Genomic DNA, 25,103 nt, shown 5'->3' with positions numbered 1-25,103 from the left:
GCCCTGTTTAGGTGTGGACAGAGCTTCCCTGGCTAAGGAGAGACCAGCACCACACCTTTTTCAACACAGCAGAGGCAGATAAACAAGAGCTATCTAGCTTAGCAGACAACAGTGCAAGAAGAGAAAAAACTGGTTGACTAGTGAATCTCTAGCCTTTTCCTGGGGGCCTTACTTGGGTTTTATAGCTTTTAGAATAATGTTTGCATGTTATGTTTATAGGAAAATGTAAGTGAAATATGACCCAGAGAACAAAACTGTCTGTTTAACTTTGACATGAAACTACCCAATGTCATATGCATAATTCAAGTTATATTCACAAAATTTCAAAACTGTTTTTAAATTATTTTATTCATTTTTTTTTTTTTTACAAAAGTAATGGTGGAGATCCTGATCTGCAAACACAGCTTCACTGGCTCCCGTCACGGTTCTGCAACAGAGCCACCCCAAGCCTTCCAACCATCAGGAGACTGCATAAGGAAAAGGGCATCACAACATTAGCTACAGGAACTTTACACAGCTATACTACATAACATCAGCACACTGCAAAATACTGTCTTCAGATACTCTTTGTGAACTTGTATTTTACCACGGTGTAACCATGTTTGGAAGCCAGTCTGTCACTCAGTGGGTTTGGACTCTGATAAGGTTGTTGGTTAAAATCCCAAGGCCAGAAAACCCCCAGTTACTCTTAGGGTGCTGCATACTGGCTGACCCTGACCTATGATCCCCCAAGCTGGCGCTGACCTGTACATACATCTGTGCGTTTCACATAAATCAAGACGGGATAGGTGAAATCTACATTTACTTGTAAATTACTCTAGAAAGTGTATCACATTTTTAGAGGATACTGTTGACTACATGAATTTGGGCAAAGTGTCACTGTAGTTGCAGCGGTACAGCACGCATCAGTACGGCTCTTCGTGAACATAGCGGAGAAGACAGAGCAAGCTCACGACGTGCTGCCAGTACAGATGATTGTTACCTCACTCCTGCTATGAGTCCAGCAGGCATGAACTTCCTGGACTTTAGAAAACGCGTTCCCATGATTCCAGACAGGGTTCCTGAGGTGGCTGTTAAAGAAAGAAGTTGGAGGTGATTATGCTAATTATTCACGACAATAACAAGCAATTAATAGAACTTCCCTGAAAGTGAGGCTTCCCAAGCACAAGTCCACCCACCTAGGGACAGCCAGATATTGCCTGGGTCACAAGACATCTGGTAGGCACCAACGCCAGCCAAGCTGCCAAAGAGAAGACCTGCAGCCAGGGAGGGCACGCTACCTGGGGGGGGGGGCAACATCGCATTGAAGAACCACAGAGACACCGAGCGATTACTGCAGCCCCAAGCTAGAAGAGCTTTCCTCATTTTTCCTAATCTCCAAAGCGGGATGCACCCAGCCAAACAGCACAAATATGTTAAAAAAAAAATTATGTGACGTACCTGCTTTGACATAACCAAATACTCCCCCAGAAGCAACAAGGGCAGCGTAACCATACCCAGCCCAGTCTGTGGACATCTTGAAGATCTAAAAAGAGATACACTCTGCGTGTTTAATTGTACAGGTCTACAGAACAAAGTGAATGTTAGTTAACTAGTATCCAAGTAAAATCACTTAAGTACACAGACATTATCGTTAAAGATTCCATTTATAGGATCGGCTGTCGGGGAGGATGGTAATAAAGCACGGAGGCACGTTAACATACGCTATGAAAATCGCGCCGAAAATATTTTTCTAACAAAAATTAGAAATCAAAATTAAAAAATGCTTATGATTGATTGAATTACTGGTTAAGTAATTCGTTGACAAAAAGATTCCATCTCACCGATTTCCGTCGCTCCTCAGTGAAACGGTCAGACGGTCAGTTTAAAAGATCACGGAGTGACACAGTATGACCCACATGTGCTTCCCCTAGATTAACGCACAACAAATGCTGATTCATGTGTACAAGGAGGTCTGACTCCTGCTACATTACGGTGGGTGGAAACAACTTAACTTCTAACATCACCCAGGGTTATTGAAAAAAATACCGGATTTGTTTTGGTCGTCCAACCAACGAGAGGACTGCTGAACACGTGACACGCCGCGAATCAGTTTCCACGGACGCTGAGGCGTAAACGGGACCACATTTTGAAGTTAGAAGTTACTTTTAAATGCCGTCAGGCTAACAAAAGGTGATTCACTCTCTTTGGGTGATTTGACTGGCCAAAGTCCAGATATCAGTCTTGAAACTGGCAACAAACTCTAAATTTCCATCAGAGTTAATAAACATGCATTTAGCCAATGGCATATAAAGCTTTGTGGATTTTTATGGATATTTCTAGACTCACCTTTGGACATAAAATTTATCCTGTTAACATTCGCATGCAGCATAATATTCCAAATAGGTGACACAAGAGTGTAAATTTACTAAAAGTGGATGTAGCACATATAGATAGATAGATAGATAGATAGATAGATAGATAGATAGATAGATAGATAGATAGATGATATACGTATTATTCAAACGAGAATGAATTTTTTAAAAGGCCATAAATACACTTCTCTTTCGAATAATAATGCCGGGCTGCCACTAGATGGCACCAGACGACCAAGTATGAGTTCTCTGCGCTTCACAGAGAATGAATGTAAAACGAGTCGGACAACATATATTTCGTGCATTAGTACAGTATATCTGTAGACACCTGTTGGATTTTTCGCTCGCGTTCCTATTTGAAACGCCCTAGGGTTCCGGTATTTTCTTAAAGTGAATTTGAACAGCTGCAGCACGCTAGCCCAGTAGTTAGTACTGTTGCCTCAGACGTCTGGGATCAGGGTTCGAGTCTCCACCCTGGCCCAATTTGCATGTATTATCGTGGCCTTTCCTCCGGGTATTCTGATTTCCTATAGCCTCTGGGCTCCCGCGATCCTGAATAGGATAAGTGGTTACCGAAAGTGCATGAAATGTGAGCAATAAATCTCACTAGAGGAGCGGTATCTTGGTATCCGGTGTGTATACCCCAGACTAAGTGAAAATAAGATGAAAGTGTTTGGATTACCGTCCGTGCTAACAGTCATAACTTTTTCATTGCCTGCACCGTTCCTGTGCGCAATATCTGAGCTTCCTTTTCGTGTCTTTACATGTTTTGTTCCATATTACATATACTCTGCTTAGCCAAGTGCCGCTCATATTCCAGATTTTACTAGTGATATCTCCAAAATTCAAAATACTAACTCTAAAAGATTACCACAGCAACAGTGCAGTTTCTATTAGTTACAAGAATGGAATAGGCCTATGACTGCTATCGCCTCCTCTCTTTCTCTCTCAGTCTCTAACACACACACACACACACACACACACACACGTTTGAATTCATATGTCTGTGGGCACCGTCCCTTCATTTATATGGGCAAATCCTTAATCTCAACAATAACAACCTTAAGCCCTACCGAGCCCTATCCTTAACCATAAGTAACAAAACAAAATGCAGGACGTTTGGCATTTATTTAGTATTTTTTATTGCAGTCACAGATTATATAAACACGAGTTTTCCCCTACAACATCAAAATAGCAGGTTTTTATTACATTTTGGAGACATATACAGTCGCTCCCCCCCACACACATACTCTAATCTTTTCTAGGTACAAGTATGCAAGCTTTAACATGCACAAAATTACTTCGCCAGGAGTATTAATTTAACTTCAATGTATCTATCGCATCACTGTAATATTACAGACCAGTGCATGTACTTCATGCATTTATGTATTTCTGTTCCTAGTGTTCGATGCGCAACTGGACAAAAATGTCCCTTACATGTCGAGTGACTTTGTTGTATGAAACTACGGTCACGTTCACATTCTGTTAATGCTATGTTATGCCATTTAATGTCCTGTAACAACGACAACGCACTCACACAAAGAGCAATGCATTTTTAAATGATCTTACTGTAAGTTATCCTGTAATTTAGACTATAACGAACTTCAGGCGACTGACATGCTAATAACACAGTATACTCCATAAAATACTAAACGCATTTTTTTCTTGTGTCTGTGCTACTGATAAGTAAGCCTACATTTAACGGAACATTTGTCTTGTTGCACGTCCACTTATAAACAGACTCAAGATTTCAGTGCATTTTTAGTTAATGTGCTCTAATTGTGAATCATTGCATAGTGTTCTCTTCGTGTATGTAGTACTGTAATATACCTTCACGGACGAAAAAATAAAACATAACGCGATGCATTTAATGAACCGACTTGCATATTTGTTTTTATCCGATAATAAGAGGGATCACCGTGGCCCCACACCTCTCGGTTTTGAGATTCCAACGTCTTATGTCCAATACTTCCTAAGATATTGTACAGCCCCCGTGACCCTGTCCTGGATACGCGGTTGGTTGACAGATGGATGATGATAAGATGTTTGTCGGGCTTTGCGTAAAGTTCTGTATATTACATTGCGGTTATACTCTAGCTGAACAGAATTCCACATTCTGTTTTTTAAGCGGTACTGTTATAGTCACAGATTACACCTTGAAAACAGTGAAAATTATCATTATGAAATCAAGATGCCAGATTATTTTATTTTAAATAAGAGAGCGTATGAATTCCTGTTTTGGCTATAAAATACTAAAGACAGTAAATATTTTAAACATATCTAGAATATCTGTAGAGACGCAAAACAGTTAAAACACATTAACTGAATTTTTACACAAAATGTTAATCAAATATGTATTAAATATATAGCGCAGTAATTATGTACATTTAGAGACAGCGATCAGAGATATGTTCTTTATAGATTATACTAAGCACGCGACTTCGCACAGCCTCGCTCCCCGTTTGGGACCGTGGAGTAACGAACTCTGAAGTAATAGTAGCCTATTTAGTATTTTTTATTACCTGTGCGCGCCAAGCCAAGCGATTATGTATGTTTTCAAAGTTTTCCCCAACCACAAGAGTTCATTTTAGTATTGTACTACTGCTGAATACATATTCTAAAATAATTTCATCATACATTTTTGGAGGAATATTTCAGTATACTTAAAGCAGATTTTCGTCATATACATGACGTTACCATGTTCAGTGAAATGTCTGTTTTAAACTAGGCCTAAATAATCGCAATTAACTTCAACTCAAATCCGACGTATTACTAACAGGCGCAACAGTCGCCGTTTTGTTTTGCACAGTAAAATCACAAAGATAAAGAAAGACCATCGGATATATGTAGGCTATACTTCACGTATATGTACAAGTATAATACTCGACTTAAAATAGATATTATGCACGGCTGTAGCCGAATCCGGTACTGAACAATTTGTAATTCAAGTTCCGTAATCGTGGTTATCCAGATACAATGCAGATAAAAGAGTTATTACAATCATACGAATTACTTATGATTTTAATCTTAATAATGTCACTACACTCAAGCAGCAAAACTTTTTTTTAAAAAGTACCCTTCACGGAGTATTATAAAAACAAAAACACATACACATGATGCAAATAAGCAATACATAAAGCTGTTACAATTTACATTACGTACTTCTCAAACTAGCGCCATTTATTTATGCTTTTGTTAGCTTGCTTGTTAGTTTATTGGCCTGTTGCCGGCAATTAAAAAAAACATTATGAATGTTTTTTACAGCGTCAAAATCAAGACAGTTCAACGACTTAAATGGCGCGTTTATTAATTTCAGTATCTTCGCAGTTTCCAGTCTCGTGTAGTGCGCATGCGCCACCAGGTGGCATACTGTTTTTAGGACCAGGTGTGATTATCCTTTTCAGGTAAAGCAGAAATTGGCTTTGAGATCAGTGGTTCAATGAGATAAGGCGGAGAGTGTTCCGCCATACAGAGAAAGAAGACAGGATAATGTCAATAATGGCCAAAATGGGGGATTGGCAGGTAGGCCCAAATGCAGTTTAATTTATGACATATTTAATTGCTATTATTGTATGGTATTGTAAAGGCCCAGTTTTAACTACAATTTCTTCGGCAGTTTAACTAATCTAAAACATTTCGAAATGTTGTCAATTTTTAAAATGCATTTTACCCCCGGAAGTGATGTAGGCCAGGTCTGATTAGATGCCTAAAAAGTATTCTTTAGGCTATTAGGCAAGGAATGAATCAATTGCGAAATTAATATAGTATCCAAATTTACACGTTCATAGCGATTGTAACGGCGAAGGAATGCAAGTCCTGTTTTGTTGTATGTGAAAATCATTAAATTAACATAAAAATAAATAGGACATCATTTATATAATCTGTATTAGGTACAGTTTTGTTTATCATTTTTCGCAGATAGAACCATTGCATTTGAACCATCGTATTTAAAATGAAAGGCAAAAATACAAAATTATAGACTTTTGGTATCCACAGATTAAAGCAACAGAGTACGCCAAATGTTAAAAAACAACGGGAAAATAACGAATACTATATGTTGTATTTTGACGAGTTAAATTATTTGAGGAAAAAAACATTCTTGGGTAAGTTTTGAAAACAACTGAAAAGTTAGGATTCGGTTCTAAATGTCTTACATAGGCCAATTCATGCAAGGAATGTATAACCCAACGCTGATTTGTTCAGCATATTTTTTAGGTTTCAGTCTTAAAAAAGTCACAGATCTAGATGTTGTAACTTTTTCAGCGCAGATAATTCCCACTTTTTTTCCTGAGACTCTCTCATTAATGACAACAGAATTTGAAGTCACCCCGCCAAAAATGGTAATATCGATGGGAGTTGGCGGCCTGTTTCGGTCGGCATGTCTGCTCTCTGTCGCCGTCGAATTGTGCTGAACCGCAGCAATGCCGCTTGTCATTCAAATTGAACGAGTATGTTGTTGTGTTAATTAACATTTCTGAAATGTAACATACATGTTGTCAATCGACCTAATATAAGCATGAGAACCATTCGATTTTGCATGACAATAGTAAGATTGGTTCTCAACAGGACTAAAACAACAGTTCAGTTTCAAGTCAACGGCAAGTACGGGGATAAATAACAAAGAAATATAATTCAAAAAGTCAATACATGTATTGAGGTTATTGTTTTATTTGGAAAAATACATTCCTTTTTTTAAATTACTTTTTAATCAATTCATTGTGTGCTTTTACTGTACAGGTATACATATGTCGCGTTCGTCAGTAAAATCTGCGATATACTTAAATATTTCATTAAGTTTATTTATGTGTGTGTTTGTGTGCGCGGGTGTAATGCATTAATTCATTCATTCATTTTTTTGCGTTCCTATTTGAGTCTTGGGACTGTTGCGTTTTAAAATTCATTCCGGACTTCATTACGTCCGTATGTAAGATGGTATAGACCAAACATGCTTCTGCGATCGGACGCATAATCCAGAGAAATCCCCGCTCTTCTAACCTGTGCATATTGGTGTTGGAAAGATGGAAATCAAACAGCTCTTGATATGCTAATGAAGGACCGAGTGTGTTAATACACGACTGAGCGGGAGCTTTCACTTCCACCATTAGAGGGAGATCTGAGAGCGCGGACAGCCAACCCAACAAAATAGTTTCAGCTAAGGCAGAATTTACTACATAAAAGAGGAACAATACTCACAACAGCCCATGAAAATGCTTTGGAAATTAACAGATAATATTAAATACGAAGATTGTGAGGTAAGAAACAGTTTTTTTCTACTAAATTATAAAAATAAACCTTCAAATTGTCTTATTTTTATCCTTCCATTTAAATGTCCGCAGTGGAAAAGCCTGTATTGTACAAGCAGATATAAAAACAATATTTTAATGATTAATATATAACAAGATTAAAAGTATTAGCAATATCAGGTAAAAGTAACAAGTTTCCTAGAGTCATTTGTTTCTTTAAAAGCAAAATGAACAAACTGTAGACCAAATACATGTAAACGTAAAGTACTGAAATATCTTATTGGTTTTTCAAAAAAATCTAAAATAAATTATTTGCATTACGTGTATCGCTTAATTTTTCCTTCTAACAATAATAATATCTATTATCATTAAAGGATATATACTTATTATTACTCTAAAATTTGCGACGAACGACAGATGCGACGAATGACAGAAAGGACTTGAAACTGTGCACTGATCAAATTTGCTTTAAAACAAACAAAAATCTGTGTAATTGTTTCACCGTAATTAGCAGGCATATTGCGTGTTAGCTCGATCTATTCTTGTTCTTGTAATACTGCACCATAAAGATACTTAAGGTTTAGAGTTATATTTGGGAGTTGCAGCAGGAGCTGTACAGCCAGTTAAACGGGTTTGAGTTCGCGTTTGCAGTTAGACACGCCCGTAAAACCGAAAAGATAGTAATAGCAATAATAATAATAACATGCATATATATTTATATTGGATTCTTTCCGTATACTTGATTTCAGACCATTTGCATATTCTTCATAATAATGCATATTTTAAGGTTATTCATATATACACTTTCATGTAGAAATAAGTACTTTTCACGGTTGGCTTAAAAGCATTTTGAAGCATTACGAATGATCGCGAGAGTAGACTGGATATGCATACACTGTCTGTCCATTTGTATGACAAACTTCTGAATAGGTCCGAGCTAAATCATTCTCCATCCTTCAAATTTGGATATACGAGGTTAAATTTGTTGGAAAGAACGACAGAACCTGAAAAGGACTGAGTTCATAGACAATCGGTGTCTATAAACGATAAAATATGTCAATCGAGGTACCGGGAAAATTTATTGGGTTTCCGAACAAAATCTAGATGTTCGTTGGTTCTTTCACTGCTCTTGCCCTTGTTCTCCCCTCATTTTACCTTTCTTTCACTTTTGCATGGCCTCAAACCTTTTAAAATGTTCCCCCTTCTCTCTGATTCGCCAGACGCTGGAGAATGTTCCTTTTTGTCTCCCTCTCTCCCTCACTCCCTCACTCCCTTTTCCTCTCCATCTCTGATTAGATACACTGATTCTTCATTCAATGGACGTCATTTAGTACAGTCTCTGCCTTGAGTTGCTTCCTCGCTTCACGCTCGATTTCCAACTATTCTTCTCTTATTAAGTATTCGTGTAATATTAATAGTCATGAATATATTGTATTAGGAAACTAAGCGGAGAAGCAGACCGCTGCTAATATGAGCTCAAGCGAGGCAACAGCTCAGTGACAGAACCAGAAGAAGAAGGATATAAGAAAGTTCGTATAATAATCCGCAAGACAAAATACTGAATTTTAAAAATCAAATGAAGGGCAAAAGGAATTTAACCAAATTCTGATGGATTACCGCGCCCCGACAGTGCACGTTTTAACGCTGACGTTCTGATTTTGCAGTAGCGGCGTTTTGGGTTATTTTGTTTGGTCTTATTTATTTTCGTTGTTTTATCAGCGTTTTTGTAAAAGCTTTCTGCTTGAAATAACCGAACAGCTTCGCAGATGTTAGTGCACAGTTTTTCCGCAATGGTGAGTTTCACTAAATGAGTTCAACATTGCAACATTGCATTTCGAAAGGTTACCTTCGTTTTAAAAAATATTATTATTATTATTATTATTATTACTATTATTAACATCACCTCGCATTGTTAACAAATTTGAAGAATGAACGATTTAATATAAAATATTTTAAATAAAGATAGAGGAAAAAGCATTTAATCTGCAGATGTTTTGTGATCATAGTTGCATGGGGTTGCATGTTTCGTATTTGTTCATTTAGAATTTGGAAACAAAATATTTATAATGATGTCACTATAGCAGGAATTAAATTAGTTTTTAAACACGTCATCTCTTATCGTCTACATGTAGCTTAGTGTTGCTATTATACCTTAACTTTATAACAGAAAATGAACATTACTTAATTAAACGTTAATTAAACATAAATGTGTGCTAATGTATACCTTCCAAAGAAACAGCCAGTGAGAAAGTGCTGTGCTTGCCGTGATCGTACTTTACGTGCTGGTTTAATGAGTGTTTATTAAAGAATTTAAGGAAAGGTGGCTCTCGTTTGGGAGGGGGATTTATTGACTGAGTTTTTTTTTGTAGGATCGTCACGACGGCACCAGCAATGGGACAGCCAGGTTACCTCAGCTGGGGAGCGTGGGTCAGTCTCCGTATGCAAGCGCCCCACCGCTCTCCCACACTCCGAACTCCGACTTCCAGCCTCCCTACTTTCCTCCACCTTACCAGCCCATCTATCCCCAGTCTCAGGACCCTTACTCGCACGTCAACGACCCCTACTCCTTGAACCCTCTTCACGCTCAGCCGCAGCCGCAGCACCCGGGCTGGCCGGGACAAAGGCAGAGCCAGGAGAGCAGTTTGCTGCATCAGCATCGCAGCTTACCCCATCAGCTGTGTAGGGACTACCGGAGAGAAGTGCTACTGCCGTCGGGTCACGGAATTGACTCTGGACTCACAGATTCTATCCCTATCCATGGAATACCTCATTCTTTAGATGATGTACAGGTAACAAGTATATATTTTATTTAGCCTACATGTAACCGTAATCTTCTTCTTATTATTATTATTATTATTGAACTAATTTGGTAAACGAACAGTTAGCAAAAAGCACCAGTTATTTACACCAGTTTGCTCGCAACCATGTGCATAACAAGCAGTTCTAAGGAGGTAGAATTTCAAAGGTTGTTTTATTGGTACTTCGATTTTGTCTGTATTGTTAGTGACAATATTGTTATTATTGATAATAATACTAGTAATAATTATTGTTGTTATTATTATTATATTAGTAATTCAAAATAATAACAGATAGTTAACTGCTGTAAATTCTCAATGATGTACATTTAAAAATATATAAACGTACTAAAGATACATAGAGAGCGAGTGGGAAAAACCAAGCCATTAAAATCAGGCCTGTGATGTTAGACTATGTCCAGTTTGTGATTATTTCATGGATGGCATGTTCAGGCTCCCCTGTCATTTTCAGACGTAATTTTTAAATGCCACCCCCATCACTTTAATTGTGTTTCGCTGAATGGAGCGTCGGGCGAACTCAAATGTGAGCGCAGAGGCTTCGGCAGTAATGAAGCCGGAGAGTGCGATCCGCCAGGAATCAGCGAACAATTAGCGGAAGCATAAATTAAATGCAGAGCTGGATTTACATTTATCTCTTATTGCGCTGGGAAAATAGAAAATAATTGTTCCCCCAGCAACTTAAAAGTGGTGAATGTTAAATACGATTGGTAAAATGTAAACATGATAAGTTGTATCTAGTTATATCGGATCGTGTAATGCATTGTTGTATATAGTACAGTAATTAGCAGCTTAAGCGTGGACATAGGCCTTAGACTTGAAAGGGAAGTCAAGGAGCGATTCTGAATTATTATTAATTGAAATCTCAGGGAGAAAAACGGAAATTCTTTGTCCTTGTAAAACAACTTATTTACACCAGACACTACAACTAAATTACTTAGCTTACATACTGAGAAGATATAAATGTTTTGTATTTTACTGCAGCATGTCGAAGATCAAGGATTACACATCCCAGACCAGACTGTAATTAAGAAAGGTAAGCAGTTTCCTGGAAAGGCCAGGCGTGTCTCAGCGATCTGCAAGCAGTTCAGAAAGCTGGCGTAGCACGCGACAACCCGTTGTTAATCCGGAGAAAACATGGTTTAGTGTGGCTGCAAGAGGCTGATATATTCAAAAGTTAACGTTCACTTTAAACCTCAAAGTACATCAAAGTATATCTGTCGGTGTCCCGTATTTATCTCTTTACACGTGAAAGAACTCAGAGACGACCTGGGACTGTAACTCGTTCTGTCTTGGACAATTGCAACGGGAAAAAATATTTACAATAATTTAGAACTGATTATTAGAATCTAATTATTAGAATCAGCACAACTGTCATGTATCCACATGAAGTTACTACTATTATTCTGAAGCCTATTATTATTATTATTATTATTATTATTATTAGGCCTTTTGTTATCGGGGTTGTTGTTGTAATGGTTGTCAGTGCATCGTATCACCTCTATCTTCAATATTTTACCCACATTTTCGGTTACAGCTTGGGAGTATTCTGTGCGTATTAAATGGTATAAAAATTATATAACGGTCGTTTCATTTTCTTTTAATTTGGAATGATTCTTAACATCACGCTGTATCAAACAATATTTCTGCCGAACCTTTTATATGGTCAGATGAGAGATGATAAATCTTCAGAAATACAATTTCCAGATCAACGTGATAATTGGCTTTTATATTAGTAATCTCAAGAGTTCGTTTAACTCCTATTGTCTCTGCCCCCTCCCCTGAGCCATTAATGTCACGAGTGATCTATCCCGAAGTGTTAGTCTCTTTGTCTTTGGATACGCAGACGGAACCCTCACGTAGAGGAGCATAATGCGTATAAAGATCCCGTTTTGACCTACACCTGCGCGCTTTAAACAAAGTGGTTTTGTTTATTTTACGTATAAGCGCGGATTTATGGAGTGAACGTTGGTTCGGTGTGAACTTTCTGCATGGCTGGGGCCTGGGGTTGATATGCTGGATTTATGAATCGGATTAATAAGTCTGCACATTTCTATGCACATTTGAACAAAAATCATAATATACATAAATTATGCACTTTACACATTATGTATTGGATTCTTGCTTAATTTACACTTGTTTTTATTAATATAGCATTTTTATATAGGAAAGTAGCATACCACTGTGACAGAGAGCAATGCTTTGCAGATATATTATCATAAAATGTGTGATATTTTATAGACATATATTTTATAAATGTGTAGCATATATAGTATATATAGACTGTACTATTTAATATAATATAGTCCCACTAAGTACGTCCAACTTCGTTTAAATCGAAAAATACTACTGTGATGTGTATTTTCCTTTTTGTAGAATGAGTGTCATATTAATATGACCTATCATATAAAACAATTAAATCACCCTTTGAGTGAGGGGGCACACGTGGTACACACTTCGTGTGCCTTTAGCTTGTATTTACATTGCGCAAATGAAAGCGATTTCCAGTGTATGTGAAGTACTCTTTTGTTTTAGGTCCTGTTTCTTTATCCAAGAACAACAGCAATGCCGTGTCTTCGATACCTATAAATAAGGACGGTCTTTTCGGCGGAGTGGTGAATCCGAACGAAGTATTCTGTTCTGTTCCGGGTCGCCTGTCGCTTCTCAGCTCAACATCGAAATACAAAGTCACGGTGGCAGAAGTGCAGAGACGCCTGTCTCCGCCGGAGTGCCTGAACGCCTCTTTGCTGGGTGGTGTGCTCAGGAGGTGAGGAAGACCTTGCTGTTTTAATGTTATTATTCATACTCTGCATATTCCAGCTAACTGTATAGTATACTATAGCCACACATGTCCCATTCTATGTCGGTTTGAAATCAGCTTGTATCCCTCACGGCCATCGATTCTATTAAGAGCCGCGCCACTCGTGACGACACGGCCCGTTTTCCAGAGGCGACGGTTGCTTCTCAGGCTAATACAATTGGGGTAGAAATACTAAATATATTCAAAGTCATTTAAAAATATGGTCACCAATACTTAGAATCATTCAAATTATTGTAAATAATCACTGAAATGAATGAATAATACATAAATAAATCAGGTTATAATATCTGTGTTACAAGTTTTGGAAAAATAGCCCTCTTCATATATGCGCAATGCTTTAAATTTTATTTATGTTCTCCTTTTAAATCATTCAGGTATGACAATATTTAGCAGTAGTTTATCAGATTCAGCAATGAACTTTACATTTGACGTTAAGTGTAAAATTCTGTCTGTATCCGGAGTGACCAAACCTTTAACCACATATGTATTGCGTGTTGTTTTCAGATGAAAGGCCCAGTCGTAAACATTCGTTTAGTTATAATAAAGATAAAGAAATATATAATCAAAACCATGTTATAAATGTTGAATTTCATTTGATTTGCAAATAGGGAGAAGTAAAAAAAAATGATTTATTTTTTCATTTGGAAGTTCAGGCGCTTGCTGTCATTCATGTGCTTGCTGTCACAAACATTTCATGTATCTAACATAGACATATTTCCATGTAATGTACAATTCAAAATCTTATCATTCTTATTATTTTTTTTCGCAGAGCCAAATCCAAAAACGGCGGAAGGTCTTTACGAGAAAAGTTGGATAAGATTGGATTAAACCTACCAGCAGGCAGACGCAAGGCGGCAAATGTTACGTTGTTGACGTCACTAGTCGAGGGTGAGTACTGTCGTTAGTGCAGTCAGCTCAGCCCCTTGCGCCGGTTATTTGGCGCTGCCTGCAATACGATACGCTTCCCTTATGATGAGGATCTAATGTGAAGTGACGTACGTGCAGGTCAGGACTGGACTGGGATTAAAAATCGACCCCTGGAATTTGGGGTCCCCACGATAAATTTGACAATTTTGCCGACCTTCCGGGGGTGGGGGTGTTAAACAATCATTTTTACCGGCCCACATACCCACCGGTCCGACGATAAAATGCCCGGAATGCCAGACTGCCAGTCCAGGCCTGGGTGCGCTAAGGAGCACGTACCTTTCCTTACGTCGTAAACTTGCTGCATTTAATCGGAGTGAAAGTGCACGTTGACATCAGAGAAATACCAAACAATCTTAGATTATCTTAGGTAATACTACAAATATCTCTTTGCAGAGCATGTCTTTATTTTTAACTTGTGATATAATAATGATTACATGGTGATAATAAAGATAATGATTCTATTACTACTGAAACCACAACTACTTATTACTATCATCGTCATCATCATCATCATCAACAACAACAACAATAATAATAGTAATAATAATAATAATAATAATAATAATAATAATAATAATAATAATAATCTAGCTATACAGTTTCGTATTAAAGCATTATTTCCAAATATTCATTCTTTCCGTGACACTCATATGCACATGATTATGGATCATTTATTTTATGCTGAATTGATACATATTTCGTAGGTGCCATCTGAATATTGATGGGGAAACCTGGTTCCTTGTGCATGTTATTTGTTACATTATAAGACCGAATACAATGTATCAGTGCTTCTTTTAAATGTAGCAAATTACATGCATAAACGCGAACAAATATATAATTTGCTTGAGATAAAGAAAATGGTGTCGAACAGAGGTCAGCAAATTATTTGTGAGGGGAAGTGCTGCTATTGTTTATGATTCGCTCCATTTTATGAGAACGGGTTTGCTGGACTCAAGCTTTGATGCCTTAATTGGCGCATGCGTTCTTCCGGAGTCGGGTCTTATGGCAGGAAACCTTGCAGTAAATACCAACTGTTTAGGGAAATTAAAATAAAAATCTAGAAAGATTAATAAAAAAAGTCAGACGTCAGTAGAATGACCATAAATTTTCAGAGTTCGAGTACGTAATGGCGATGTTCATAAAACAGAAACTTTAAAAGGCTTGACTACCTTACAATAAACAGTAGTCAGTCCAGCGCCACTGTTATGCATTATTTCGCTTAATTTAATTTTACTTTATAGTTCATAAACCTTGACAAGTGTGTATGGTATCGTGCTACCCGTTGTATAACTGTTATTAAAGGCTATTGCAGTCTAAGTTAACATTTTGCAATGCGGGCTTTCCTGAGTTAATTACATGGAAAATGTGTTAAGTGAAAGTGTTAATTGCTCAAGATTTGATGTCAGTCATTTAGAGCGATACATAATCAATTCCCCCTCTCCTTTTTAGGCGAAGCAGTGCATCTCGCCAGAGATTTTGGTTATGTGTGCGAGACTGAATTTCCAGCCAAAGCAATGGCTGAATATGTAAACCGTCAGCATTCTGACCCAAATGAACAAGTCCAAAGAAAAAACATGCTATTGGCAACAAAGTAAGTGCTACTATGTTGTTTAATGTTCAGTGTGCCCCGTAAACACCCCATCGATTGTTACATAATTCGCCCGAGGTAATTTTATTAGTGCCTTTATATTTTATTCTTGTTGCAAAGAACTGGAATAATTCTGCATGTTTTTGCAAAGCATATGATCTGTTTCTTCCTAATTTCAGACATTTATACAAGCATCACGTAAAACATGATAGTCGAGCTGTAATACGCATAACAGGTTAACATGAACATGGCGAAGTTGCTTCTCACTCGGTTGGTTAATATGAGCCGTACCCCCAACAAATGACAGGAGCTGTAACGTAATACAGCTATTCGTGCCAATATAGTGTTGCTTTTCATTCATGTCCAACTAAGCAGCTGATATTGCGTCATTTTATTTTCAGGTGACTAGAGCTGTTTATAATACCGTATTCAATAAAAGCCACGTTCAGGAACATTATTCAAGTAAAGGACAAGTCATAATGACGAGTACATTTTAAACAGAAATTTCCTGTTTAAATGCACGTGTGTTGTTAATGACATTAGTTTTATAACTGTGTTGTATTTCTTTTAGACAAATCTGCAAGGAATTCACAGACCTGCTTTCCCAGGACCGCTCGCCCTTGGGGAATTCCCGGCCGCAGCCTATTCTCGAGCCCGGGATTCAGAGCTGTTTGACACACTTCAGCCTCATTTCCCATGGATTCGGGACCCCGGCCTTGTGCGCCTCCCTTACGGCGTTACAGAACTACTTGACAGAAGCGATTAAGGCCATGGACAAAATGTACCTGAACAATAACCCCAACAGCCACTCAGACAGCGGCACTAAAAGTGGAGATAAGGACGAGAAGCACAGAAAGTGATTTCACCGCCAACATATACATAACATATATCTTCATCAAGAAGTTACGTGCCAATTTCTGATATTGTGATTTTTCTGTTTTACCACAAATCGACTACGGATTCACTAGAAGTGACAACTTTCCTACCAGAAAAGGAAGAGTGCGTGAAAAGCGCAGAAGACCGTTTCGGATTGAAGGCTCTGTGCCACATTGGGGGGCTTCCTCTGTATGCCTTCTTCTTATGAGCTATATCGGACTGATATTTAGCAACCCCCCCCCCCCCATCTCGATTTACGGTCGTAGCCGTGTGAACAAAGAAAAAGATGATGAATATTATCAGTATTGTGAATAAAATGTCATGACTTAAGCTGTACACTAATTCCTGGCGACCAATTTGAACTCTGAATTCCAACACGATTCACTGTTATGTAAGGGAATCTGTGTTCTGCTATGGATATATTTATTTATGTGTAATTTAATGGGAATTGTAAATACGGTGCGTCTGTTGAAACTTTTTTTATTTATCTGGTGCCTCCTGTTTTAGTGGGTTAATTATTATATTAGTTTTTCATGTGGTTTTATGGTTATTAGAAAACAGAAGTTGGGGTGTTTTGGGGATACTTCCATTCACTACGCTTGTAGCATGCCGAGGCGACATTGAAGCAAATTTAATATTAATTAGTTTTCCTTGTCTCGATTGTTCATTCTTACTGCGTACAGTTTTTGCTGAATGACGCAAAGCAAGACCCAGACGACAATATGAACTGGATTTTTTTATTTTATATATGTATTTTTAATTATTCAGACCTCTGTGTTGTGCCAACTTGAACTCTTCACCTATCGTTCTTCCCTTGAAGCACCATAAAAGCAATAAATTGATATTGTCTTTCGATTTTTTTTTTATTTGAATCAGTTAAAAATCTGATCTGGGGCCATCTGATATCTACACGTCCAATGTACCCATCGGAGGTTTAAGGTGTCTTGTATAGACCTAAGCTGGCAATGGATCCCTTGCCTGTTAATGTATTATAGTCCTTTGTTGCCCAGAAAAATAAATATTTGATACGCTTCATGTCAAATTTTATTTACTTATAAACTGTTTCATTTTTTGTTGCTGCAGCGAGTATATCTTCTTGGCAGTTTATGTATGTATTTATTTATTTGGCTTACCTATTTGCTTGTTTGTTTATTTCTTTGGTGCAGTTACACCACTTGATTTCACAGTCACCTTGACGACTGTCCTGTACTCTAAACAGTTTGAACCGTTGCTTCACACAGTACAGTAAAACTTTAATTTCAATGCAGATCTTTCCGATATGTCACTGAACAAATGTTACCTGAACACTTTTATAGTAGTTGTTCGGATTCTAGAGAAAGGTATTAAACCCAAGTCTAAAGTACCAGTCCTAAAATAAAATAAAACACTAATCATCAAGCAGTGAATGTAGGCCTGCATTAAAGCTTTTGAAAGCGTCTCTTCATCGTGATATTGTCAGTTGGCCAAGAAAACAGAAGCACGTGTATGTTAGTTTGAGATTGGCTGCCTTGTGATGCATGCTTAAGCACTATCTCCGCGTCTTAACGCACATTTGCTTGGTTCATTTCCTGTTCTTTTTTTTGTGCGTGCTGGTTTATTATGGAAGGCTGCGTCATTAGGAAATCTGTTCAACTTAAGCAAAAATGTTAACATTAATAATTGGACAGTATTTTGTTTATCACCGTCCGGTGGAAAAAACAGCAGTTAGAGATAAATCAAGTACAGAAGCACGTGTCTTTGACTTAACTGTAAGTCACAGTTATGTAGCAGGTGAGCCGCGCCGTTGTCTGTCCGGGGTCTTTCTCTTGGCCGCCCCTCGGATTGTCTGGTCGAGCCTAAAGGGGCGCACAATAGCCCACTCATAAATAGGAATGCCGCCTGCATCTTGTAGGGAACCGTATTAAAACGACATTTACTTGTTTTTCAGTTTATTGCTGTTATTGAAGTGTCAGTGGAAATGTTATTTAATAAATATATTCAGTGTAAATGCTCCAGATTATTTTTACAGAACAATATACACTTTGAATATCACCATTTATCATAATATACATCTAAAAGATACATCATGCTCTTTAATAATTAATTATGGTGGTTACGTTTTAACGATCTCTTGCTGGAAGATCCTACGACTTTGCCCTCTTCTTAGCTGCTCTAACCTAAAATAATCTACCTAAGAAATTGTGCAGCATTGTCATTTTAGTTTAGCTCTAGAGGCACCGGCTGAACAGCTCCTGAAGTAATAATTAAAAACAAAACACCCGACATTTTAGACCGCTGTGATTTTCAATACCCAGGCTCCTTAACCTTCGTTTTAAGATAAATCAATTGCAGTTTTTTTTTCTCAGATCAGCGCCTTTTAATGCAAAAACCAATATCCAAAGCCATATAGTTTATTCTGTTGTGATACAGAATTTGCTCATTACTGCATTTTGCACATACCTGTCCTTACTTTCGTATATGCGTCAGTAGACGTGGCGCGCACACGCGCATCCCATCCGCGCAGGCGTATTGCAGCGTGTGGGTGAACTTCCTTTATGTCATCTTATAATTTTATGTTTAAACATTGTAGGCGTAAGTGTTAGCGTGTGCTTGATACAGTATAAAGTATTTTAACCAGAAAGGAGTGAAAAACGATTATATTTTTTTTTGCATGATAAGACGTCTACTTTGGTAAACAGCAGTAATTAGTTAAAATATTAGCACGAGCTAACAGCCTGTAACTGCAGTATTTTTAAAATTGTTGTTTTTCTTTGAACATGCAGTATTTTTTCTATAAACGAACTTTCTCTCAAACTACGCCAACAGCCCCTGGCTTCACAAACTGAAGACATTTAAACTTGTAACAGACGACACGAAGTTTTCCTACACTATTATAACGTTAACTTGAAGTTAACTGGATAATTGCATGTGATATTTACAGACTGTGTTTATCTTAAAACCCGTAGAAAGCGTGTTGTTTCAAGCAATCAAATAGAAGAGCACATAGTTTAAACTACGGAAACAATACTAGATTCACACTATGAAAAGGACATTCATGAATTCGTTTTTATTTCATTAATTGCATATGTTATTGATCAATGCAAGCTTACTTATGATAGGCTACATTGGTGAAATTTTGTTTTATATCAAAATTAAGCCTCAGTGAGTATGAATGAATCTTTATGAGCCGCATAATATAAAATCATCTAAAACAAAGATGAAATAATGTAAAATTCGCACATCCATTCTGCTGTATAAATGTGGCGGCATCATGTGACGTGATTTCATACGTTTTTAATGAAGCGACAAAGTGACTAATTGTTCTGGGCTTTAACATGAACCCATTCGCGGTGTTTACCCCCTTCCCTAACTGCTGTGAGGGGGTAAAACAGAACCCCATCTGGTGGGAAAGGTCCATGACCTCATCAGCTATTATTTTTATGATTACCTGAGGCATCATTGCATCGATTACAAACATTAAGTAGCCTGCCAAAAAGAAGTCAACTGGATTTTCCGTAATTAAAGAGAGGGTACAGTCTTTCGAAGCGATGCAAAAATCTCACATATAAGGATTAATTCCTTTACTATTTTCCAGGCTGAAGCAATCTATTTCGGAGTACCGTTGCAATAAACAAAAAATAAATTGCATCATTATAAAGTAAAAATTACATAAATAAACAAACAAACAAATTCTAAAATGAATAGAGTCAAATTAAACACACGTAAGACCTTAACATACACAATGGTTGAAATAATTCTCGCCAGTTTCTACGTTAAAACTGTAGGTTGTCGCCTCCCTTTGGGGATAATTCTTTCAAAATAATTTCTTGGTTACTCTTGGGAGAGTCATAGTAGGGCTTCAGTATTTATTTCCTCTCAGGTTTTTTATTTGCTAACGGTCCAGTAACAATAGTAAAGAATGAAAGGAAGGTCTTTATTTAAGTCCTATTCCCTTATTTGTATTAAGCCTTCTGTCACAAACTTGGCAAGGTATTTATTAGTTACTCAGAGGACGTTTTCGTTCATTTTGTATTAAAATTGCAATCGGAGTTCCCAACGCTCTGACGAGTATCAGTTGATGTGTCACGTTACAGGGAATTCAGCTAAAAGGCCCCAAGAACCTGCATACTATCATAATTTCAATTACTCAGTGAGCATTAAAATGTATACAATAATTTTGTTTGTTTTTTTCAAGTGGTATACACTTATTTAAGCGCAAACATATCTAGTTTTTGAAATATAAAATTAATAATCACCTGGAGACTCTGGCCAGGTTAAGTGCTCAGAATATGGATGGAAAATTGATAACCATGCCTGAATGAAATGTTCTTTTCAGTTTATGGACAGTTTATTTACTCATGCTCCACTTACGTTTAACCAAAGACATCTAAAAATAATTTTGGTTCTTAAAATATTTTTATTTTTCAAATTTTATAAATGCAACCGAAGCAGTATGACACAGAGAATATGGAAAGACATGAAAATACTTATATGTATAGTTAGCGAGATATAGATAACGTTCCTCCTTGCCTTGGTATAGTTTATATTCTGGATTCAGTCTTTCTCTCCCTCCGCATTTTATGAAGCCAGCCGGGGGGGAGGGGGGGTGCCGCCTCAGGCCAAACATATGCTTCTTTCCATCGCACTAATCCAAATTCAGCGTGGAGGAATAATTGCTCGAGTGGTCATGGCTTCGACGGGCTTTGTCCCTCGCGCTGGCTCCCGTCAGACAGGCACACGCCATTTCAATCAGCTCAATTTGAGAGCTGTCTCTTTTTATCAAACCTTAGACCTCGCAAATGACGTGAGCATTTAACAAACGTCTCCACGCTAGACAAACAACGCCATTTAAAATTGTATTTATGTACATATTTTGTACAGAATAATAAAACACGAAATGAGGTTTGATTAGAGAGGTTTCCATTACTTCCTTCATTTGTAATCGGTTTCTCCGGAGTTAGGCGCTCAGTCAAAGACACACAAAGGGACGAATGGATACCTGTTATCCGTGTTCCTCCTACATTCCAATAAACGACTTTGTCCAACAAACACTTGCTTCTGTAAACCCCCACGTTTAAATCGTTGTAAGGGAGTCTGTTCAGCCACCTTTTGTGATTATCACGAGTTCAATCTTTTGGGGCTTGAAGAAAACTTTATCACAGATTTTTACGGCTACTTTTATTAGCAGGATAATTTAGTTATTGGCGCAACCCATGAAATTATGCCAAACATCGCATATTTAAAATGTAGGGTATTTTTTGGCCATCCACGAAAATTAAGTTCGATATTAAGAAAATAAACGGGTTTCTTAATATAGCCGTTGTATTAGAATAGCTTGCCTATACTTTACAAGTTATGTAACCCTAGAGAAATTCTCTCAGAAAATAATTTACGCGTAAGCCTTTAATCCGTACTCTTAAACTAAATATATATAACGCTACTCATTGTTTATGCTCGTCTTTCTCAGATCTGCCACTTTGTATTTCTGCTTCTCGTTACTGTCACGGGGTATTTCCCATGCCTTCTATACAAATATTTGTCAACCAATGTAAATATTACTCGTGACGTTCTTAGTGGGCAGTTCAGAGAGAAACAAAACATGGATTTTAATTATTAACGTTTCTTGACTTGATATACTAGATCATTGAACTGCAAGGGTGATATCACGATATATAAAACCTGTCGTACAATTTTCAGAAATTTGCATAATCATTGAAAATGCCGGATAGATTGTTTTTAGATGGAAACAATGTAACAACGCTTTCCTTTCACTTTATCTCTCATAAAAGGGAAATGAGCCAGATAAGACAAACATTTAGTATATTACATATGTTATACAATGGCATATGTTTTAACATAAGTTAAAACCTCATGGAGGAGAACAATGGAGCACAAACAACATGAAGCAATTTAGCAATTAAATTCCAGTGAGCAGCACCACGAAGGGTCCTTCTTCACCAACCTCCGGTGGCACGGCTTACACTTACAGCGCATATTAAACGTTGCTTTTTCTAAACGCACAATCTGGTATTTCAAGATATCGCGGTGTCGTAACTCGCCAAACCCTCCAGCCATGGTGACCCCATGCGGCGTTTAAAGGTCTCCACTGGGTTAATTCATGGTAACTAAACGCAAAGTTGGTGGGGCAACTTTAATCATTCTTCCAGTTTAACCCGTGTTGTTTTCATTTTCTATAACAACATCAAAAAGAAAGATAACAATAATATACCAACCACTGTTATTGTTATTATTATTATTATTATTATTATTATTATTGTTGTTGTTGTTGTTATTGTTGTTGTTGTTGTTGTTGTGCTATTCAATACTGCATTGCATTTGTGCTTTTGGCGACGTGTTGTATAATAAGATGGATAAATACAGCTTGGCACAAAGGGTGAATATTTTAAAGCAATTTTAATGTATATAAACGCACCTGCCTCGACGAAGCATTAGCGAAAGCGATTTGTGCCATGGACAGTGAGACTCAGGGTCGCGGATTTGTTTTTCTATCATTTGGACATGTAGCGCCAGATCTTTTCTGCTTGCTCATGTGAATGTTAACAGTAAAAAGATTCATACTGTATACGATGGAAGATGTAGATTTCGGTACCATCCTTTCCGACTGAGTATAATGTAATTAGAAGCTGATGTACATCTACGGCCGCAAACCCTGGCATCAGGTTTTATAATTGCTCTCGGCGTGGGCTCTAGTGTGACGAGAGGAATATGGATACCTGAAAACTGCTTTCCAACATTTATTTCTATACTTATTCCCACAGAAACCTGTAAGCATTAACAGGAAAAAATATCGGGTAACAGTAACATATTTATAACAACCAGTTCATTTACCCTTTAGGCAACAATTAATTATCATTATTCTTTATTAATGCACTAGATTTAATAACAGGGATTTTAGGGGGCATCTATCGAAAAGAGTTAATCAAAGGTTTATTTAATAATGAATGCATTTTATTCTATATTTATTATTTTTGGTATGCAAAATACTAATTTTATCATTTTAACCAAAGGAAAACATAGTAATAGATTGTTACAATTCACACTCCCTTGACCTAAGCTATGTAGATTCATTGCCCTATTTTTCGTGGAGCAACGGTGAAAAATGACTCTAGTAAAATGGACCATTTGCTACAAAATCGCATGTTTCTCCGGGAAGAGAATCGTAAGAAAGAGAGGCGCTCATGTGTCTGACTGAATTAATAAACATGATCATTTCACAGCAAAGCAGAGGACTACTCCATCTCGCCGCTATCTGTCCCATCACAAAGGGTGACACCGCAGCTGCGGCGTTATTATGAAGTTTGATGAGCGGCCCTGGTGTCCCGACACCTTGCCCCGGGCGGTGATGGCTGCGGGCGCTGCCGGTGCCGCCCCGTGATAAAGGACTTACTGCGCGCGCGGACGGGGACCCCTAATGAACTCCCAGGCTCGGCCCCGCAGCTCACTTGTATGTTTTTTTTTCCTTAATTTTATTAGAATGCATACCGCCAACTTTTGGCTCGGGATTCTTATCACATTTTTGCTGGTTATTTGCTTACTTTATCCTGCTAAATAACGGCAAAGCTTTAGAGCATCCGAATGGGCGTCAAAGAGGTTCAAAGACCCGGTAATTGTGTTTGGATGGATTTCTGGTGTTAAGGATTTCGGGTCCACAAACTGCGATTTACTATATAAACCAAAAATCCCGTAATTTCTTAATCGCATTACTCTTGAAGTAAGCTTGGGTACTTTAGCACATCAATGGTATATTTAAAGAGCGCGGATGGAGCTTCCGACAGAAACACAAAACCACATAGCTGCTGTTCGCCAAATAAACAGGGAGAACAAAACCTCAATCTCATTTTAATTTACACGAGCTCAAAATACAACTAAACCAGCGTGAATTATCGCACTAAATCAGCACTGTAGCGTTAATTTCTTACAATATATTTAAGATATACCTAGTTAGACTAGAACACTGAAGAGGATGATAAAAAAGCACCCAACTAATAAATAGGCCTATAGAAAGGGTTTTTATTCATCATTTATTATTACTGTCATTTGTATAATATAACCTTATATGCTACAGATATATTAACCAGGCCTCTGGTTCATATGCGTTTTCCTGACAGGAATTGACGAATATTTCAAGTTTGATTAATCAATACAAATCTACTGCCTCACTTTCCCAACGTCTAACGCAAATGCTTCTCCGGAATACTCCTTTGGTTCTCTGGTCATGCTGTATATTACACCACACCACACACACACACACACACACGCACACACACACACACACACAGACACAGACACACACACACACACACACACACGCACACACAGACACAGACACACACACACAGGTTTGTAATTATATCTTTGTGGGGACATTTCTATGGGCAACACCTTAATCCCAACATGACAACCCTAACCCCTACCCAGCCCTAACCTTAACCATAAGTAACCAAACAAAAAATGAGACTTTTGGCATTTTTAGCTTTTTGA

At 37.7% G+C, this 25,103-nt stretch overlaps 2 protein-coding genes across 10 annotated transcripts; one reads left to right on the top strand and one right to left on the bottom strand.

Annotated features, from left to right (window-relative positions):
* Positions 1-330: 330 nt before the first annotated feature.
* Positions 331-18,447, bottom strand: tmem14ca (transmembrane protein 14Ca). Of its 4 annotated transcripts, none has more exons than XM_023806119.2 (5): positions 18,370-18,447; positions 1,441-1,525; positions 1,179-1,280; positions 983-1,070; positions 331-467 (listed from the first exon to the last, which is right to left on the bottom strand). In XM_023806119.2, exons 2-5 carry the CDS (start codon positions 1,514-1,516, stop codon positions 407-409), a joined length of 327 nt encoding a protein of 108 aa, XP_023661887.1. In that variant the 5' UTR covers positions 1,517-1,525; positions 18,370-18,447; the 3' UTR covers positions 331-406. The 4 variants fall into 4 exon arrangements, with proteins under 4 accessions (XP_023661887.1, XP_023661885.1, XP_023661886.1 ...); XM_023806117.2 differs by lacking the exon at positions 18,370-18,447 and adding an exon at positions 1,824-2,034; XM_023806118.2 differs by lacking the exon at positions 18,370-18,447 and adding an exon at positions 1,704-1,821.
* Positions 5,741-17,653, top strand: LOC111840824 (transcription factor AP-2-alpha). Of its 6 annotated transcripts, none has more exons than XM_023806115.2 (8): positions 5,741-5,876; positions 9,967-10,024; positions 10,126-10,386; positions 11,395-11,446; positions 12,946-13,177; positions 14,001-14,119; positions 15,608-15,749; positions 16,318-17,653. In XM_023806115.2, exons 2-8 carry the CDS (start codon positions 9,989-9,991, stop codon positions 16,604-16,606), a joined length of 1,131 nt encoding a protein of 376 aa, XP_023661883.1. In that variant the 5' UTR covers positions 5,741-5,876; positions 9,967-9,988; the 3' UTR covers positions 16,607-17,653. The 6 variants fall into 6 exon arrangements, with proteins under 6 accessions (XP_023661883.1, XP_023661878.1, XP_023661877.1 ...); XM_023806114.2 differs by lacking the exon at positions 5,741-5,876 and adding an exon at positions 7,452-7,606; XM_023806113.2 differs by lacking the exon at positions 5,741-5,876 and adding an exon at positions 8,505-9,390.
* Positions 18,448-25,103: the final 6,656 nt, after the last annotated feature.

The sequence above is a fragment of the Paramormyrops kingsleyae genome, chromosome 1 (assembly GCF_048594095.1).
Source record: "Paramormyrops kingsleyae isolate MSU_618 chromosome 1, PKINGS_0.4, whole genome shotgun sequence".
Classification (NCBI taxonomy): Eukaryota; Metazoa; Chordata; class Actinopteri; order Osteoglossiformes; family Mormyridae; genus Paramormyrops; species Paramormyrops kingsleyae.
The sequence above is the reverse complement of the archived record's forward strand: the minus strand, read 5'-3'. Positions and strand labels throughout refer to the sequence as shown.